The sequence below is a fragment of the Sinohyriopsis cumingii genome, chromosome 7, assembly GCF_028554795.1.
Source record: "Sinohyriopsis cumingii isolate HCF-2022 chromosome 7, ASM2855479v2, whole genome shotgun sequence".
NCBI classification, from domain to species: Eukaryota; Metazoa; Mollusca; class Bivalvia; order Unionida; family Unionidae; genus Sinohyriopsis; species Sinohyriopsis cumingii.
The window spans coordinates 119,766,596-119,788,358 of record NC_142967.1 but is presented as its reverse complement, the minus strand read 5'-3'; the positions used below and the strand labels follow the sequence as shown (position 1 = coordinate 119,788,358).

The window sequence follows — 21,763 nt, the reverse complement described above, 5'->3', positions numbered from 1 at the left end:
CGGTAGTCATGGCCAAAACATACAGTGTAATGACCCCGATTGGAAGTCATGGCCAAAACATATGGTGTAATGACCCCGATTGGAAGTCATGGCCAAAACATATGGTGTAATGACCCCGATTGGAAGTCATGGCCAAAACATATGGTGTAATGACCAAGATCGGTAGTCATGGCCAAAACATACAGTGTAATGACCAAGATTGGAAGTCATGGCCAAAACATACGGTGTAATGACCAAGATTGGAAGTCATGGCCAAAACATACGGTGTAATGACCCCGATTGGAAGTCATGGCCAAAACATACGGTGTAATGACCCCGATTGGAAGTCATGGCCAAAACATATGGTGTAATGACCCCGATTGGAAGTCATGGCCAAAAGATATGGTGTAATGACCAAGATCGGTAGTCATGGCCAAGAGTGGTACATTAAGCATAACTCATTCACCCCTAGTGAAGTAAATATACGTCGTGAGGTTGTACCCTGTTTCCAATTTCTGTAGCCGCAAGGTCATTTGAAACACACAAAAGTAGGTAGTCTGACAGAAATGTAGACAGATAAAGCTCTACAATGATACCAAATAATCTGGATTTTCTAAATGCTTTGCGAAAATCAGAGGGAGAAAAGTAATTTTTGAGACCCGACCTTTTTTTACACCAAAAATACGCTTGTTCTCGTCACCGGTTTGTTTGTCCGGATTGTAGACTTTTTGGCATGAGTTCTAAGGCAGACCAGTCTGGACTGCAGACGGAGAGGAAAACCATTGCAAAGAAGAGGATAAGTTTGTGAATTTGGAGTAAAAAGTGACCAAGGCGTGTATTATACTTTTATTATGACACGTAGCAAGGCGTTCATCATATTGTTATCATGACACAAAAAAGCGTACATGATGCCACTAATATAACGCACAACAAAGCGTGTATGATATTATTATAATAAACAATAAAGCGTGTATGATATCATTATTATAACACACAAAGCGTTTATGATATCATTATTATAACACACAACAAAGCGTATATGATGCCTCTTTTATAACGCACAACAAAGTGTGTATGATATTAAACACACAACCAAGCGTTTATGACATCGTTATTATAGCACACAACAAAGCGTAAATGATATCGTTATTATAACATTCTAGACGTGTATGATATCGTTATTATACGACACAACAAGGCTGGTATGATATCGTTATTATAATACACATGGCATTTATGCCATCGCTATTATAACACATACCAAGGCGTCTATCATATCGCAATTTTTACATTCAACAAGACGCATAAGACATCGCTATTATGACACACAAGAAAGCGTGTCTGATATCGCTATTATAACACACAACAAGACATGTATGATATCGTTATATAACACAACAAAACGTGCTCTTTATCGTTATTATAACACACAACAAAGTGTATATGATATCGTTAGTATAACACACAACAATGCGTGGATGATATTGTTATTATATCATGACATTTTTATTACTACGAAGATAAATTAGATACCAGATACCTACAAAAATAGGTTTTTCATTATAAACACAAAAATAAATGTACTCAAGCAGCATATACAAATGGTTGTTTGGATACGATTATTGTAAAATAAATGTATATAAATTTTCAAAAAGGCATTAGTGATATAATCTCTATCATGTATATATTGATCCATTCAACGTGACATTTTTATGTACAATATTAATGATCACCAAGAAGGAGATGTCATTTATGTACGGTTTTCAGACTTGTTTAATTTATTCCAATTGTTTGTTTCTTCATAACATAAAGTATTAAAACAATACTAACAGTATTACATAAATAATATGACATAGATAAAAATAAAAGTCTTTATGTACTTTAGTACCTACATCATCGTTTGTGAACATAGATGAACCATTACATAAAAAAGACATATCCCTATCGTTATTCGATTACAGCATGCCATTAGAATGTTCAAAATAGGTTTACGTTGATATTGCAACTTGTCTTCTTAAAACGAGTTATTGAATAAACAAATGAATGAATGGATGAATGAATAAGGTTTAGCTTACAACATTGCACGCCAGCATCGCCACCATGCTGGCATGTGCCATTTCCCCATCCAGGAAGAGAACACATCGAAATATCTGATTCGTTTCCTGTACATCTTACACTATCTAACCACACTGGTCCAGAACCTTGGCCGTAGTAGCCTTGCAATCTCGTATTGATTGCTCTAAAATAGAATAAAATTACTCCATAAAACCAATCACTGGATAATATATATATATATATATATATATATATATATATATATATATATATATATATATATATATATATACATATACACACATTATTCCGATTCCGCATCTCTCCCGTTTTCTAGCTGTACGAGTTAAGACTTGTAGCTTGGTAAATAGTATTTCCTGTGACCTGTTGACAGTACATATCTATAGGTCACAACACTTTAATATAGTTCAAAACTGCACGAGGATTTATGTTGCTGAACAGTTTTTATGCTACGCGGTAAGTTGCAAACGCTTCTCCTTTTTTCCTAAAAATTTAATGTGGCTTTTCGCATCTAACATATTATTTTGGCTTTTTATCGATAAATTCTATAGTTCAGTTCGTTTGATACGCCATATAACAGTAATTTGTATAAAATTTGATCACTCTCATACAATTTCGTATTCGTTTCCTCATGATGAATACAAGTTGTTTGATTGTTTACATTTTTTTAAAACATCTATTAAACGTTTCAGTGTACGGTTTGGCAAAACCGATATGTACGGTTAAACTATTGATTTAGAGTCAGCGAGTGTGCAGTTGCGTCAATTTTTAATGGAAAGGGACATATTAGTTATTTTTCTTCACGCTTTTTTAAGATTTACCTAGTTTGTGGAAAGGGGGTAATTAGTTGATTCTCATTTTTAATTCTAGCTATAAAAGGCTTGGCCAGAGCTTCTTCGAAGCCGGAATAAGATTTTATTCAGGGGAAGCGGGGCACTTAAGATAGGTGGGTCCTTATATAACTACAAATACATATTTAAAGCAGTCCTTAAACTGTCTTTTGTATGTGTATAATTATTATAGCTGTATTATGCAAAGTATCAGACGGTTCTGACCTATATTAGGTTGCTTTAAATACATGTAATTTTATCCAGGGTAACCAGGGGGACCCCTACAACTACATGCGCCCGCTGGTTTCATTCTTTGCTACTAATATGTTAGTTCCATTGTACGTCAGCGAGAACATTTTCTTTTCACGCCTTCTGCAACACCAGTTAAAAACAGACCTCCCACCTCCCATAGGTGACACACTTGTTTCTCTTGAAACGCTGCTGCCACCTCAAGTTGAATTCTCATAGAATCTTATAAAAGCACATGGTCTTGATTTTCCAAAAGTTTTTAAGGATACTTAATATATAGAAATATTAGAACTTAAACCACCAGATATAGTCCTGAAATTGTTATTTAACTCATTTGTCAACATTTAACACAAAACGGACTTTAATAACAACTCAAAAGGAGACTAACATAGTGGTCAAATCTGATTGGTGTTCAGCTGTTACCAGAAAATTGTTTCCGCAAGTACCATTTTTTCCTCGAGATTGTTCCAATCTATTGTTGTTCAAGCAAAGAAAAATTTCCGAAACTGGACAGTATTACATTATTCTATATAATATGCTCTGTTATTGCCGACTGCTCATGTTTACACAATATTTGAATTGTTTGGGTCAAATATACGTTTTTCCTTTAAACGTTTAAGAAAATCTCTATATTTGTTGTCCGGTACAAGTCTCTCAGCCAACTTCTAGTGAAATACAAGGTAGTGTACGTGGCATATAGTATGTAAAGAGGATAGTTCTAGGTTCTGAAATATCCTAGATAAACAATTCGCTGCACCTTTTCTTGTCGTTACATCATTGGTATAGCATGAACCCCAAAACAATCGACCGTATTCTAGTACTATCCAGACAATACCAGGCATGCCAATTTAGAGGTTGATATTTCGTGTTTCTGTTTGAGAAAACTATGCGGTATTAGCTGTTTCGTATTTTGGTGTTTTTGGTGTTGTGCGAACCCAATTTCAAGTTCGGTGACAGTATTAGGCCAAGTTGAGGGTTCTCTTGAAGATTTTGATGAGTTTGAACCCCCATTGCAATAGAGGTTAGATGACTTGTTACGTAAGCATTGAATCTTTTAGTAATGGGCTGATTACTCAGTTTTTGGCCAAGTATTCGAGGACTTTTCTATTAGCCATTTTGTAGGACCAGTCTGTATTTCTTATACATCAGACAATCATCTTCGAAAAGATAAACGTATGATTTAACAGGAAGGGGGCATTATTTATATAGCTTAAAAATAATGTGATCCCGAGCACAATCCCCAGTGGTATACGGGAATCAAGAGGCATTGATCTGGAGTTATCACTATCAAATTCTAATTGCTATTTTTGTTTAAATGTCTGCTGTGTTGCACTGTGACCTCGGTTAATATCAAACAAAAACTAAATTCATATTTGAACGTCAGGTGGATCCGGATAACCAAACCATCCAAGCGTTTATTAAAGGATTATCAAAGATTTGGTAGAAATGCACGATAACGGAGTCATGAAAACTGGACATTTTAGTGCTAAGTAATTACAAATGTAAGCAGTGCAATATCAGAAACATGATTTTTTATCTACATATTGTGCACGTCACAAAATATTTCATACTTAAATGAAATGTTCAATATGCAAATATTGTACCCTTTCTACATTGTGAACAATCCCCACAAAATCCTTTGCTATGTCAAAATGCAGGAAGTTTCCAAATTAACGCCCTTGAGTTCCATCTAGCTTTTCCTAAACATAATCTATTTTACATGTGCCAGTTTGACATTATGAGAAGCAGTTATAATGTCTTATGTATTTAAACCAAACTTGCCTGCATAGCTTCCGTGCAGTTTTACTCATTTAAGTATTGGTTGTTTTAATCTGTACGCCACGCGTTTGCAACCTGCATTATTTTAAATAATCTCAGATAACAGAGTAAGTTACTCCGCAGGTTTCATTTTCAACTATTATCTCTTTTTTCTCTATTGGCACTTGTCTTTTCTGATAATCTAAAAAACATTTCCTTGTCCCAATAGCGTTCTGTCATAGGTTCGATATCGTAGCTGTATGCACCCTCTGTGAAATTTACTTTACCTACGTATGTTAAGGGTTATTGTCTCTGCTATTTTCGAATATTAACCACAAAACCATGGCTAGGAGATGTAGTTCTGCATGTTTTGACCCCATATTAAAACTTGTATTTATTTAAGTATATCTTTTGACATTATTTAAACGTTGACTTTCATCGGTTTCCATGCATTAACGATAAATGCCGGTTCAGTTATGCAACCGAGGGTACTTTTAAGTTTAAAATATTTAAACAAAAACAACGCAACAACAAATACGGGAAGAAGACAGAGTGGATTCAAAAGAGTGTTCGTCGAGGTGGGGGTGGGCGGTATGGCGCTGCATATCAAAATACTGGAAGTTGAATTCCGGATATTTATAGGTTTATTTACGCGTAGTAAATGTAGTACTATTTTAAAATTGAATGTTTAACATTAGAGATGCGCATACAGTCGCCAGGTTTGCATACACTGTTACGACTTTAAAAAATTCAAAGTAACCAACGACAGCTGCCATTAGAATCACTTTGGGCATTTCATCACTAGCGTCAACATCAATTGGTGTGTGAAAAAACCAAAGCGGCTGAGACAAGAGAACCAGCTGAAGTAAGTAATTTGCTCAGTTCTTTAGTACACTTTAAAGAAAATGACCTAACGCCAAGACGCAGAAATATCAGATATTTACCTAGGCTGGTTTCCTTGTCTGAACGACTTCAATCGGCTGTTGCGATTGGCTATCAAATAAAGCCATAAGTAAAAAAAAAAACCCGAAGTATTCCGCATAATTGTGACTTGGGATGATGTTATCGTACAATTCTTGCTTTACTCTCAAAATCCATACGATAACGCATGCAAACAGAAGCGATACCAAACATCATGAGCCGGAGTAGATTCAATACAGAGTATGCGTAACGTTATAAAAGCAACACTACTGAACTCGCTCTAAACTACTAAAATTCAAGTTACAGATCATTTGTGTGTGTCGAGAATACCATAGACTTTTCAACATCAAGAACAATGTACAGCGAAAATAAAAAAGTAATTTTTACAACCGGTATGTTCATGTTTATTACAACTATGTTTTTGTGTTTCATAAGTCGCTAATTATTAATGTCACATTTTCCAGTCATATTATTGTTTCTTAGCTTCCATTGTATTAAAGCGTGTCCTATACCATGACAAACTTTCCTAACGGTAATCGTGTAAATATTTTATGGTATGAATTACACTAAATTCTTAATAAGCCGCCACAAAACCATCATCATCACCATCATTATCACCATCATCATCACCATCATTATCACCATCATTATCATTAGTAGCAACAAAACGATAACAATTACTTCTGTTACTAGTAGTACTTTTCGTAAAACTTTAATTGGCACCATATAATCGTTCTTTTACTGACGTTATGTTAAAGTGCTATTGCATGCATACATGCTAATACTTCAACTTCACCTGCTGATCCTCTAACTTTGAAGAAAAAAAAATGGATTATGACCTACTGATGATGAAACGATAAAGAATATCGAGTGAGTACTTGCTATTTACCCCGGGAAGCCAAGCATTCTGCAGATGACATTGGCATCATTCATGTCAAATCCAGAGGAGCAAATACTTCCCCAGATACCATTGTGTTGTAACTCAACCCGGCCCTCAGAGGGAATGGCACCATCCACGAGTCGCACAGGTGTGTGGTCTTAAATAGAAATTATCACTATTATCTGTTTGTTCTTTTTCTTATCTTATTAGCAGTGTCAGAGCAGATGTATGTATGTATGTATGTATGTAAAAAAATCCTCTTTCTTTGTTGAATTTTTTTACACTGTTCATCTAGGGAGTGACCTTTGGAGGCCGCCGAATCAACCACAGCTTCGTCTTTGTAACATGGCGTGTTTTGTGTCATGGCAAATTTAATGATGTCCATATGTCCTTCCTTGATTCAAAGCACCCAACGTGTTTGACTTAGCTCATTGCCTTGAACAATAGCATCACCAAAAACTACATTTAAAGAGTTATTAAAAACGGTTCCAGTGCAAATGTTGCAAGGTAAAAATATTGCACGTGTCACTGGAGTGGAGAAGCCTTTGTAAACCTAGAGAGCTTGGCGTGAACGTTGATAGATATTTTGTACACAAAAGGCACAATCTCATTTTATGACTTGTCCGCATGATTTATTACATTATTACCCAATTACTGGCTAGTGCGATGTCATTCATTCATTCATCTTTATTTGTCTTTAAGGATATTTACAGATTCATGCATGAAAATACGATAAAAGAACATATAAATCACATGCAAATTTACAAATATGTACATGTTTGTTTTAATGATTGCATAGTAAAATGGATTTTAAATTTCGTATCTAGGCAACAATTGGAGAATTATGAAGTAAATCTAAATAAGATATATAGAAATGCAAAGACAAAGCCAACACAACATGTATATGAACAAGGACTATATACATTTACGTAGTTACGTTCATATGTAGATGTGTTTTTCCTGGAATACATGTGCAAAGCATTACAATATCCAGAAAGTGGTGCCCATAATTTCGAAGTACCTAGTGTTAGGTTAACTAGATTTAGACCGTGACCTATACTAGAAAATGTCTTCGTTGATGAAATAAGATAAGAAGATAAGATAAGAAGATAAGATAGGAAATCTTTATTTCAGACTACAAAGTCCATAAGGAGGTGAGTGTTAATATTAAGATAACTAAAAATTAAGATAACTACATATATATTTTCGATGTTAGGACAGCGAACTGGAATGAAGTAATGCTAACTCTGTGACGATGAGTTCCATGCAGTGAACAGTCGGGGCAAAGCAGCTGGAATTTATTCTGCGTTGGCCGAGATCCTTTTGGAGGGCTAGGCCAAGCAAATCTTATATGTACCAATGAAAATCATTGGCCACCTGCCTCGTATAAAATCAGGATGTCAGAACATGTAAATATAGGTCTATATACTGTTGGCCGCTTTTTTGACAGACAGAGACACGGTGATTTGGTTTTAGGAACCACAGAGACGATATCAACTTAAGTAGTTTAGACTCATAATTATTCGTTTCAGTATCAAAACTCAAAGACTAATAACTAATAACTAACACAGCGATTTGGTTTTAGAAACCACAGAGACAATATCAACTTATCAACTTAAGTAGTTTAGGCTCATAATTGTTCATTGTAGTAGAAAAATAATAAAGGGATGGATTTCTTTATGAAGAAATCTAAATTGAGAGAAATCGTAATTAATTCTTGTTCTTTTTTTGATGAGTCCTCCATTTTCGTGAATAGCTTTGTTAACTATCCTCTTCTACTGATTTTGTTTCTCGATGCATGTCTGGTTGATGAAATTTATGAGAGAAGTCACATCTGACATACTTATAAATTGAACACCATACAGTGTGGGTATAGCCGTTGTATTTCCTGTCATCGTCACTGGTCTGTTCGGTGTTGTCATAGGTGGGTTCGCATAACGTATACTTATGTTGAACAATATCATTCAATGACTTTTCACGCTTGTCTTATATGCCTCGCCAAGTCTCCTTCGTTCTTGTTCCTGAGCCTCTATTACAAATTAGTATGATGCATTTAGGTGAAATAGTCATTTAAGCTTTGCTATGATGTTACAAACACACCTCTGCTCGGGTAATTCAATTACCCCATGAGCTACCCTCATGGATCCTTCGGCGAAGATTTCAACATTGTATACAGACATGCTGTTATTGTTTAATATAATATTACACAGGATTTGCTTGTCGATCCGTATCTAATTGAGGTTATAGGGACACTGCTGTCTTAAAGTGGTGCACACACCAGTTTCTTACAATAAACATATATATACTTGCCAATATAAATTAAGATGATTTGAAATTGCAAGCCAGATGAGTCCCAGAGTAGCATTACACCATAGGAGGTGCAAAAATTATTTCAGATGAAACTACTTCTCAAAGAATTTTGCTTGAATCGTAGTATTAATTAGCACTGAAAAGTACATCATCAGATTTGATTTTCATTTTCCTGTACAAACCCAACCTGAGTTCAAAGTTACCTCAATTATAAAGACATTTTTTTATTTTCCGCCACTGTGATTTGAATCTGATATGTCTCGATTGTGGAATGACCCGCTAACGAATTAGGTCACTAAAAACGTTCATGATGTCAGACAAAACCACTAATATATAAACATAGCGTCACTGGTTAAAAACAAAAACAAAGTGATACACTATCTGTTATTTGTCAATGTAAAAAGCCAAGCCATTTAAAATTACCATTTGGTCACTATTAATTTCGATACATGTCTCGTTTTATAGCACGTTTATCTTGGTCTAGTAAATCTGAATGTATCACAAATTTTCAACTAGCACTTCCACCAAAGATAATCTGAATCTTCTTCACTTCGACTGTTGTCAGTTTGAATGTCTCTTGTATAAGACAGGAATACTTGAATCAATGTCTCTTGTATAAGACTGTAGTCAGATTGAATGTCTCTTGTATAAGACAGGAATACTTAATTCAATGTCTCTTGTATAAGACAAGAAATACTTGATTCAATGTCTCTTGTATAAGACAGGAATAATTGATTCAATGTCTCTTGTATAAGACAGGAATACTTGATTCAATGTCTCTTGTATAAGACAAGAAATACTTGATACAATGTCTTTTGTATAAGACAAGAAATACTTGATTCAATGTCTCTTGTATAAGACTGTAGTCAGTTTGAATGTCTCTTGTATAAGACAGGAATACTTGATTCAATGTCTCTTGTATAAGATAGGAATACTTGATTCAATGTCTCTTGTATAAAACAGGAATAATTGATTCAGTGTCTCTTGTATAAGGCAAGAATACTTGATTCAGTGTCTCTTGCATAGGACAGGAATACTTGATTCAATGTCTCTTGCATAAGACAGGAAATACTTGATTCAATGTCTCTTGTATAAGACAAAAAATACTTGATTCAATGTCTCTTGTATAAGACAAGAAATTCTTGATTCAATGTCTCTTGTATAAGACAAGAAATACTTGATACAATGTCTTTTGTATAAGACAAGAAATACTTGATTCAATGTCTCTTGTATAAGACTGTAGTCAGTTTGAATGTCTCTTGTATAAGACAGGAATACTTGATTCAATATCTCTTGTATAAAACAGGAATAATTGATTCAGTGTCTCTTTTATAAGACAAGAATACTTGATTCAGTGTCTCTTGCGTAAGACAGGAATACTTGATTCAATGTCTCTTGCATAAGACAGGAAATACTTGATTCAATGTCTCTTGTATAAGACAAAAAATACTTGATTCAATGTCTCTTGTATAAGACAAAAAAATACTTGATTCAATGTCTCTTGTATAAGACAAGAAATTCTTGATTCAATGTCTCTTGTATAAGACAAGAAATACTTGATTCAATGTCTCTTGTATAAGACAAGAAATACTGGATTCAATATCTCTTGTATAAGACAAGAAATACTTGATTCAGTGTCTCTTGTATAAGACAGGAAAACTTGATTCAATGTCTCTTGTATAAGACAAGAAATACTTGATTCAATGTCTCTTGTATAAGACAAGAAATACTGGATTTAATGTCTCTTGTATAAGACAAGAAATACTTGATTCAATGTCTCTTGTATAAGACAAGAAATACTGGATTCAATGTCTCTTGTATAAGACAAGAAATACTTGATTCATTGTCTCTTGTATAAGACAAGAAATACTGGATTCAATGTCTCTTGTATAAGACAAGAAATTCTTGATTCAGTGTCTCTTGTATAAGACAAGAAATACTTGATTCAATGTCTCTTGTATAAGACAAGAAATACTTGATTCAATATCTCTTGTATAAGACAAGAAATACTTGATTCAGTGTCTCTTGTATAAGACAGGAAAACTTGATTAAAAGTCTCTTGTATAAGACAAGAAATACTTGACTCAATGTCTCTTGTATAAGACAGGAAAACTTGATTCAATGTCTCTTGTATAAGAAAAGAAATACTTGATTCAATGTCTCTTGTATAAGACAAGAATACTGGATTCAATGTCTCTTGTATAAGACAAGAAATACTTGATTCAATGTCTCTTGTATAAGACAAGAAATACTGAATTCAGTTTTAAGCATGATATTCGCGCTAGATTACACAATTTCTTGCTTACGTCAATAATGCTTGATTCCGCTTTAAGAAGAATATTCACGTTAGATTACACAATTTCATGCTTACATCAATAATGCTTGATTCCGCTCCGAGAGCAATAGACACCACAGAATAATCCATTTTTTACTTAAATTATTGTCTTTTACAAGAGATTGTATACTGCAGCTCTCTGCCGCAGTTCAGTATACAGACCTGAGATCTATATTGATGTGTGGCACAAAAAGCAGTTACATCTGTACATCGATTGGCTTGCGAGCACACTGGGATTCCTCGCGGAAATTTCGCTAGCGGGTATGAGGTGGGTGGGCCAAGCAGGTTGAAATCAGGTACGCAGGCGTGAGCAAAAAGCTTCATTAGGGAAGAGTCACGGGGTATATAGAAGAGGTTTAGGGTTCAGGAACCAGTCTGTAGCCCGTATAATGACACTACCAGGAAAGACAATTTTAACTATATTCAGGTAGCATTGCGTAATGATTACCAAGTAGCCGGTATTAAGACTGGCCAGCGGTCTCTCTATATTTCAAATAGATAAACATTACTTTACTACTGGAAGGTGAGTAAATATGGGCGATTTATCAACTGTTGTGATTGATTCAAAGATGTGCACACACAAACTTACTATTACAAGACACTCCCACATCCTGGCTGTGGTAACAAGTGTTGGTTGGAATGGTGGAATGTCCACGCCCACACTGTAATAATGATGCCTCGTGGCCATTGCATTGAAGGCCATCCAACATTATTGAGCCATCGCCCTTCCCAAAATATCCACCACCATACACAGTGACTTGTCTGAAAATAGATTCAAATTGGAAAAGCTTGTGTCAGTACTATGTATGTATGTATGTATGTATGTATCCATGCGCGTACCGACGGACTGATGGATGGATGGATGTTTTACATTACTGCTGTCATATTTTTAAGGCGATTACTTGATTCTGATTTCAATATCTTACCTTGCTTACAAAACTTAAAGGTTCTGGAAGCAACCTAGCCTAAGAGTTAGTGGGTTTTTAAAGAAAATATATTGCGTCGCAGGTCAAGTTAATTTTGTATAAAAAGGTTTTGCAAATAAAGTCGTCGTTCCTGTCTTAATATCAGTCTATTGAATCACTTTTAGTTATGTTCGTATATAATTTGAGAGAAATAATTTATTTATATTATTCATTGCAATAGCATAAAATTCATTGACTTTTTGGATAAGCTACTGCTTTGGGATTATTGAGGACTCATAAGACCATAGAGCTGTATGTATGTATGTATGTAGGTAGGTAGGTAGGTAGGTGTGTATGAGCTTGTGCGTGCTTGTGCGTGCGTGCGTGTATCGCTTTATTTCATATTTCTATCTTTGCGTACTTTGTCACTCAGTATTTGTACATATATTTGTAATGTGTGCAGTGGCGCAGCAAGCAAATCAGACATTCCGTCCGCAATACTTAATTCTGGGGCCCGCTCCCGATACAAAAACGTTGCTTGCGGGGGTTGTTTGGGCGTTGCTACGCCACTCAATCGGTGACTTTAAAAATAATAACACATTAAGAAGAGAGAAGCAACTAACAAGGATTAATACAAAATACGCTAAAAAATGCATTATAAATAATATGTTGAATAATGAAACAGCGGTATAAAGTAATTTTAAAAACAAAACAAGCAGTATCACATTTTTAATCGAAATTATAAACATCTATCTCAGATTTATGAACTATCGCTTTCCTTGTTTCCATAGCAATCATAAAATGTTTTCCAGTGTATTAATTAACCCACTGTAATTATCAATATTAATTACAGTGTTTCCAATCACTTGGTATATAGAGCAGAACATTCATCTTGTTTAATTTAGATTACAAAAGATTACAGATTATTTACTTTGTAGCAATGTTTCAATCACCACCCCACCCCACCCACCGCCTCCAATACTAACTTCAGGTTGATAAGATACACCTATAAATTGGTCTGGTCTGTTGTTTTCTTTTCTCCAGTGGAATAAAAGTTATATTTTTAATGGGTTTTGAACCATTATATATACGCTCTATTATTTTGGTGAAAATGTAAAATCAGAAAAGCAAGTTTCAATGCATTTATCTTCTTCTCTTCTAGTAGTATCGTTATGAGCCTTCTGGATTTCGTCACTTTACCCTTAAATCACACGCGAGTGTAATTTACGTTCTTTGTCTCCACCTGAGGTTAGCCTTAAGTGATTTAAATGTACCATGCCGAAATTTACTAATGTAGCTGCCTAAGACTAAGATAATTGCTCCATATTTTAAAACTGTATTATACCCTTCTCTGTGTATGCGAATAGATTTCACGGAATATTTTCTATCTTTATCTTTCTTTATATTGATTTGACAAGGTAGAAGTATTTATAAACTGGTTTGATGTCACAGGAACATAGATACACTTGTTTCGTCCTCAGACATGACTATGTCTACAAATGACACATGCGAGTTTTCTGTGTTCACTCATTGCTATTGTGACATGTAGCGATGGAGGTGAACGTTCCCAAAGTTAGTGATCACTGCCACAACAGTGGTGTTTACCGAGGAGCTGCACAAAACACATGCAATCTGCAATTAGTTACGAATTTATCTAAACAAAACGTGAATTCCCATAGTGTTTCAAAACCTTCTAGGGCATGCTGACTATGTAACAATGCAAGCAGTAGCAATATATTCCAATGCACAAATAAGTGACATTCCAAACACAATGGAAAAATACATGACGTTTAGGCTCGCGCATGTGCAATTTATCGAATCGCTGCAGTTTCTCACTTCAAGCCGGAATTAACTCCTGAACAGCCTTGCAGCTTATTGTTATGATTGAGTCAAAATCACTAGTCGACACGATTGTGTCAACGATGGAACATTCGGTTTACTCTTACGCAAAGGATGTCTAGCACTGGGCCATCATGCTGCAGACATGTAGCATCATGTTACACCCAGTCACATTATCCTGACACCAGCCGACCAGCTTTTACACTAACTCTTAAAGATGAGCGCGGAGCGAGGCAGCTGTTAGTATAATTTTTATAAGCCTTTTTTATTACTCTGCCAGGGTTCGGACCCGCGATCTCTCGCATGGGGGGGGGGGGGGAATGCTAGAACCAGTTAGGCCGAAGGAGCGAATCCAAAAGAATGCATAATTCCGTATAAACTTCAGAACCGAAAATTTACTGGTCCGCAAAGAATGGCGTTGCCCAGAACTCCGTTAAATAAATCTCAATAGTTACAAAATAATATTACAGTAAATTTTTTTAGCACTTTCTATTTCCTCTGAACAATCCAAATACATGCTTTTCATATCAAAAACTATATAAGTACAACATAAAACAAGTCCACAGACTTGATGTTACAAAAGGAACACAAGAAACAAGAATGACTCCAAAATAGGAATGAAATTTGATTGCTCAGTTCTCCCCGTATGTACACCGTCAATTACGATCATATGCACACATGCCCCACGAGACAGATGTTACTTCTCAATACATATTTCGAAATATCTGTTCAAGTGACCTAAATCATCCAATAGGAATTAATCTAAATCTTCTAATATACCAACTGACCGATCTATCCAGTGGAAAAAATGCCACATCTTATAAATATTTTTAACCAGTAATTGTATTATTGGCAATTACCAAGACATACGTAAGCAATTTTGCGTTCTTTAATATTGTTGCGAGTCTATGATTTTTAAAATAAGTCAACGGACAAGAATGAAAAGCAACAAGCTTTCTAAAATCCATCAAATAATTTATTTTGTGGTTCAAGTCCTATTTGGCCAACATGACACACATTGTGTTCGCAAATAGAATACACTCCAGCCCATTTGATCTATGTTGTGGTGTTCCACAGGGGTCTTTTCTTGGACCTGTTCTCTTCATTCTATACACTCAGCCGCTCTCAAGTGTCATAGATCATCATCCAGAGTCTCACCAATTGTACGCTGATGACACCCAAATATACAAATCTAGCCACCCAACTGAAGTTGATGATATCATCCAAGGTGTAGAGAGGTGCATTTCTGATGTGAAATCATGGATGACATGTACCAAGCTGAAGATGAATGATGATAAAACTGAGGCATTCTGATCATAACACAAAGATGTTCTCATTCATATCCTTTACTTTAAGTAAAATATATCAGCAACACCAACTTTAAATTCACACGATCAGTACAAAACCTATGTGTTACTCTGGACAGTAATCTCAGATTGCATCAACATTTCTCTGTGCTACGTTTCACTGACGGACTCCAGTCCAACATACATATCTGACCTCAACCATGTGTAGACACCAGAACGATACCTACGCTCCTCTTCTGACAATCGTATACTCATTATTCCCACTTTGAAAACGAAATAATATGGACAACTACATACCAGGGTCCAGCAACGTGGAACAAATTGCCCAATGACCTTAAACACAAAGACAGTGATCCCATTCAAGAATGCTCGTAAAACTCACCTATTTTGACTGCCAGAACAAACTTAAAGACCTAATAATGATTCCTACCTTAAATATTTTCAGCATGTTTTTTTTTCTAATTACGTTGTGTTTGTATTTTATAATCATATCATTATATGTTTTTTATGTTATAGTTGCTGTCTTATGTTGTAAAGCGCTTAGAGCTTCTAAAGATTAGGCGCTATACAAATTCCTCATTATTATTATTATTATTATTATTATTATTATTATTATTATTATTATTTACAAACAATACATAGTGAACATGAAAAACAGTAAGGTATTACAAATTAAATACCAAATAAATCCAAGAATTGCAGTCACAAGTCCTAACATTTTTAATAGCTGAACAAACTTTGGTAGAAATCCAAATTAAGTCCAACGCTGAAGTGTTGATATGTCTGCGATGACCTGTTGAAACACATATATACAATTCCAGGTTTAAATTCACTATAAATCCCAGTAAATGTCTCTGTCCAATAATATTATTCTTTTTGATCACTCTGTATTTCCAGAGAAAATAATAACTAAATTCAATAATTTAAAGAAATAAATTCCGACCCAATTGAAAACGGAACAAAACAAAAATAGAAATTGATTCTGCTAGATATTAAGCAAGGATAAATAATCTTTCCGGTGACAAGGTTATATAAACGTCTACTTGACCTCAGGTTACAATTAACGTTTTCAAAAAAAGACCTAATCCAAAATAACCTTTTAGAAAGTTCTTAATGTTTACAAAATAAAATGTTAGTTATCATTAGAAAGTCTGTTGCTAAAATTATATATAACCTGGACAATGCCAGGAACACCAGGTAAATTGTAGGGGAATCCCAATAACCTAGACCCAGACCCATATAAACATATTCACTTCTATTAATAATGATCCTGATGATAAATCCATGCACAAGAGAATATGTTAGCCATGTATCATTTGTTTACAGAATAAAATATAACAAAATAAAAAATAATTCAAGTCAAGTACAAAATAAACTTGATTTTTGACAAGGTTAAGTCCAAAATACAATGTTACATTACATTAGAATATAACGAAAAATTGTAAAATCTAAAATATATGCAAATAAAATATACAAAACCGTATCTTAGAATGGACAATATGTATGTATATAAGCCATCAACTAAAGATAACCGCTGAAATTTACAGCCATGAATAAAAATTACAAAGCTTTAATAAAATCATGTACCAGGAGTGAAAAAATATAGATATACATATCACAAATGATACGTTACTCGCAAAGGTATTTCCATCGGCGACGTCAGACATGCAAAATGTCATCTACAAATTTGGTTGTCAGAATCTTAGTCACCATCATGATCTGTATTTACGCACTGATGTGTTATTACTCGCGGATGTGCTTGAGACATTTCGTGATACTACTTAGCTTGAGTACAAGCTCGATCCTGGCCAATGCTTATCGTCACCGGGGATGGCTTGGGATTCAGTGCTGTCAAAGACAAATGTAGAACTAGTACTACTTACTGATATTGACCGACGTCTGCTTGGTGAGAGTGGAACCCACGAGGTATATCAATGATGAGCCATCGATATGCTCGTGTAAGCAACTCAAACGCAGATGTTCATTACCTCACTCTCCCTAACTACTGCATTGTGTTTTACGATACCAATAATCTCTAAGTATCGGCCATGATGCATCTCATTCTTGTTAGTGGGTTTGAATGGATTGATCTCGAGCACATATGCATCATAAAAGCGTACATAACTTTGACAGCTACTGAGACCATGGAAACCACTTTGCAGTTGATCCGATGTATCTAGACGATCTTCATCACAACCATTATGACTATCTGTTGGCTATATTTTCATTGGTGGTGGTTAGTGGGGGTTGTAAAGTAACATTGTTCAATTGTTGACGAATCCAGACATACACTAGTGTATTGAATGCACCAAGCTTGGCCCAAATATACGGACTAGAAACAACTATATAATCCACGGTACAAAATCTGTAGTTGCATTTGCGATTAGGAATGTGTGTAAGCCAAGTCCATCGCATACTTTGATTTTCACGGCTTGACTGGATGGCGCCATATGTGCAAATGAATATCTTTTGTGCAAAAGGACAACGAATGAATTTGAGACAGACTTCTTCAAACTGATGAACAATTATGTGTTTGGGAAAACTATGGAGAATCTTCAAAGACAAGTCCGTGTTGGTCTTGTTCAAGATTGTGAACAAGACAATTTAAACCGATTTCAGTCACTAAAAATTCTAGACGGAGGACTTGTTGCCTATTGACACGAATAAAACAAAGCTAAACGTGACAAAGACGATTTGTGTTGGCAGGTCTGTATTGGACTTAACTAACGTACTCATGTATGAGATTTACTGCAAGATCAAACCCGGTATGGCGTCAGCAACGAAATGCAACACACAAACACGGACTTGGTCTTGATGCACATCACAAGCGATGGTATATGGGTGAACCAAATTTTGTTAACGAATTTGATACTAGTGAGCATCCAAAAGGTCATTCACTCTTTCTAATCGCTAGCAAAGTTGCTTGAAATTTCAAAGACAAATATACTGGCAAGCCTGTCGAAGTATATGTGGGACTGCGACCTAAAATGTACTCGATTCTGATAGGAACTTCCAGTTCTATCGATGGCGCTCAACGGAACATCGCGTGGTCTTGGATTGTTGCACACAGGTGATTTTGTCTCCATTTGGCAGAAAGGAAATTACCCGAGTGAATCACGCCTTCTGCGGACGGACATCGTGCATTGTCAATCAACTTACGATTTATATTTTCGGTCGTCAAATTGCGCATTGATTAATTACGGATTAATGCATTAGAAGAGGTCTTGATGGTAGTTTTGGAATAACTTGCAATCCTTCTCGAACAAGTGCCCAGCTTAGTGGTTGGACCGCAGAGCGATTTGCAGAAGCCCAATGATAAGGACTTGCTTGTCCTGGGAAACCAATCCGGTTTGAAATTATAAATACATAAATGGACCATATAAGGTTAGTAAACCGAATACAATTGTTTCCGGAAGGGTATAACGGTGGTGGTTGTGAAATCATTGTGTATGTAACAGTCTCAGCCTTTGCAAAATCTCAGCAGCGGGTCTTAATCCAAATATGCATGTGATTTCATTATTTTAATGCGTGTATGGCTGATGACGTCGTGTTACACGCTCGATTGATCGGTATCCTGAGGACTCATTAAAAAATATTTTACGTATTGATGTGTAAATAATATTTCGGCAAGCGTGCAGTTAAATCGTTCTAAATGTTTGATCACGATGCATATTAACATGTCCAACACAAATGAGCACCTTATGTTTCGCCAACAATTTAGCAACAGGTCCAACACATTTTTTTACCTGGATATACTTGCAATAGCCGTGTTCATAGTAATAGTGAACGTGTATATATTCGCCTAAGCGCGGCATCAACACGATTTGAAAGGTGTTTTGAAACTGAGAGGCGCATTTGCAAAGAATCTGGTATAAATCAATGAAATCGTGGTCATGAAAAACTGGTGTGTTAATTGAGGCTAACCAAGATTATGTCGATGTGAATGCAATACTGACTGTAAAACTATCCGATAATAAAATGAGCGGTGACATTATTATAAACATAAACCGAATTCAACTGATGCAAGAACCCATCGATTATGATGTTGCTATGAAGCAATATGTGAATAAAAAGATTGCTGTGGTACCTTTGTTACCACCCGTAGTAACTTGATTTACATTATTCGAGAAACTCCTGACCAGTAATGGAGAGGGAAACCTTGAATTAAAAATAACAAATTTTCGAATTACTTTTACGAACGTTAATGGCTTTGATAAACCTAAATATAACATCTGAGAGACATGCGAGTCAGGATCCTTTTCATTTATCATAACCGGTTGTTATAGTGGATGGAATCAATTAACAGCATTGATAGCACGTGAAAACTCCCTGTCACAGAATGCACAACCAATCATGAATACACGCAGATAGTGATCGCTGACAAATCGAGATCACCGACAAATCCACCCTGTTTGCATTCCCCGTTAATCATGTCAAACTAAAATAGACTCAACAAAGAAGATACCAATCCCTACTGCTATTCACAGTGAACGCACTGGTTCGGGTAAGATAATTTAGAAAAGACGAGAACGATCGTTTCAGACACCCGTCAAAGGCGTGATTGGTTTGCATCTTTATGAACGTGGTGTAAATCAACAGAACGTACATTCGTCGGAAACTTAAATATTCCTTAGGCCGAAATTTTCTTTCCTTGAATGACAGTTGCGGAACTGAAAAGAAGAACTGGTTAGAAGTGTGTATGCATGTTGCGCCTGCATGTTCTGAGTCTGTACGGTGTATGCTTGTCTAGCAATTATACTGCACGATTACATTATTAATGGAAGAACTATGATAGACTCTACGTTACCGATGTGAACATATAATCGAAGCGGAATAACTGCTATGTGATCAAATCACTAAGAGAACCCCGCTGCGTATGGCATACAAACGTGTAGGTCTTGTCGACGATGCAATTGTGGAATTGATGCAGCAACAACTGTTGGCTATGATATAGCGGGAATCACAGCCACATCAATTATCAGAGCAACACCAATCGGAATTGATGTCAGGACCATATAGATTTTACCCGGTGTCGGCGGCGATGCTGGTAAAATAATTTTAATAAGATTGCAATAGGGAATACTTGACTATGAACTGCTTGCTGAAGCACAAAAAGTCGTAATAATATTGCCAAGCTGTACTCGATGCCTAACGAGGATAAAATAAACGGTATGGCGGATTTGAGAACCTTTTGGAAGAAATGAAAAACCGTTGACGACTTCATACACAGAACCTGAACTGAGACGTCAGTGACTAAAAACAGGTATTGATTTACAGACAGTGAAAACAGAGTAACAGTTAACTAATGGGGAGCATGGATCCGAATTCACGTTGCGCTCCCTGTCAGTACTCAGCCATGACTACGCTCGAGGCTGGGGAAACAAAGGACCCAACTTGCAAACCGAATTCAGCAGTAAGTCCCGGTTACCTGCCACTACCAAGAGCAACCATCGACGTGCCAGAGTCCTCTGGCTTTCCAGTCATTGGACCGGCCTTACGAGTTTTACAACTTAACATCGAGGGTCTCTCTGCAGAAAAACGAACCATCATCAACACTAAAGCCCACGTTATAATGTTTACATAATCTGTCTGCAGGAGACTCACGTAGCAGACCAGGTAGCAGGTCCATTGGAGGCTTTGACCTCATCTCATCAACTCCAGACTCCAAATACATGCAGTGCAACGTTTGCACACGCAGACATTACCGTCGCCTCTCCAGTTTCCTCCACCAGATACTGCAATGTGAACAGGGTTGGAGGGTTCAAGATTGCTAGTGTCTAAAATGCGCACTGGGACAACAATATTCTTCCAACTCTAGAACATCCAGCCGTCTATACTGGCAACTTCAATAGTCACAACCCCCGCCCCCCGTCTAGGGCTACTCGCTCCCCGAAGAAGACGGGGAACACTTGGTAGAGTGGGCAATGAACAATGACCTCCTTCTGACCCACAACTCCAAGCAATGTGAGATTTTTCACTCTGCAAGATGGCAAAATAACTACTCACCGAACCTTTATTGGCTTCGCTTGGACCATCCTCAGCCAGCAAGCCAAACAGTTATAGACGACTTCCCTCACAGTCAGCACAGACCAATACTTATCCATATTGAACTTCAGCTACCGCCCATACAATTCTCTCCACAGCGGTGTTGGACTTCCGCAAAGCAGACTGGACTAAGTACAGTGACATATTGTAGGAAGCATAGTCACTATACCATCTCTCTGCATCCCAATTAAGGAAGCTAATCACAGCTTCCAAAGAGCCAAATTCAAGGCAGCCACTCATTCGTCCAGTGTGTACACCTTGTTTGGATGAAGAGTGTAAGGCCCTTCTCAAGGAGTAAGAAATATCTTGAGACCCAGACATAGCAGATC

The 21,763-nt window shown here is 36.2% G+C and overlaps 1 protein-coding gene across 1 annotated transcript in view; it reads right to left on the bottom strand.

The window, feature by feature from the left end:
• The window catches only part of LOC149796020 (scavenger receptor cysteine-rich domain superfamily protein-like), a 101,524-nt gene that overhangs the window by 65,298 nt on the left and 14,463 nt on the right, over window positions 1–21,763 (bottom strand). The window contains exons 6-8 of the mRNA XM_089963913.1: window positions 11,928–12,100; window positions 6,703–6,850; window positions 2,055–2,218 (exon numbers count right to left, since the gene is read on the bottom strand). Coding sequence (XP_089820039.1) covers window positions 2,055–2,218; window positions 6,703–6,850; window positions 11,928–12,100 — 485 coding nt within the window. The remainder of the gene's footprint in view (window positions 1–2,054; window positions 2,219–6,702; window positions 6,851–11,927; window positions 12,101–21,763) is intronic.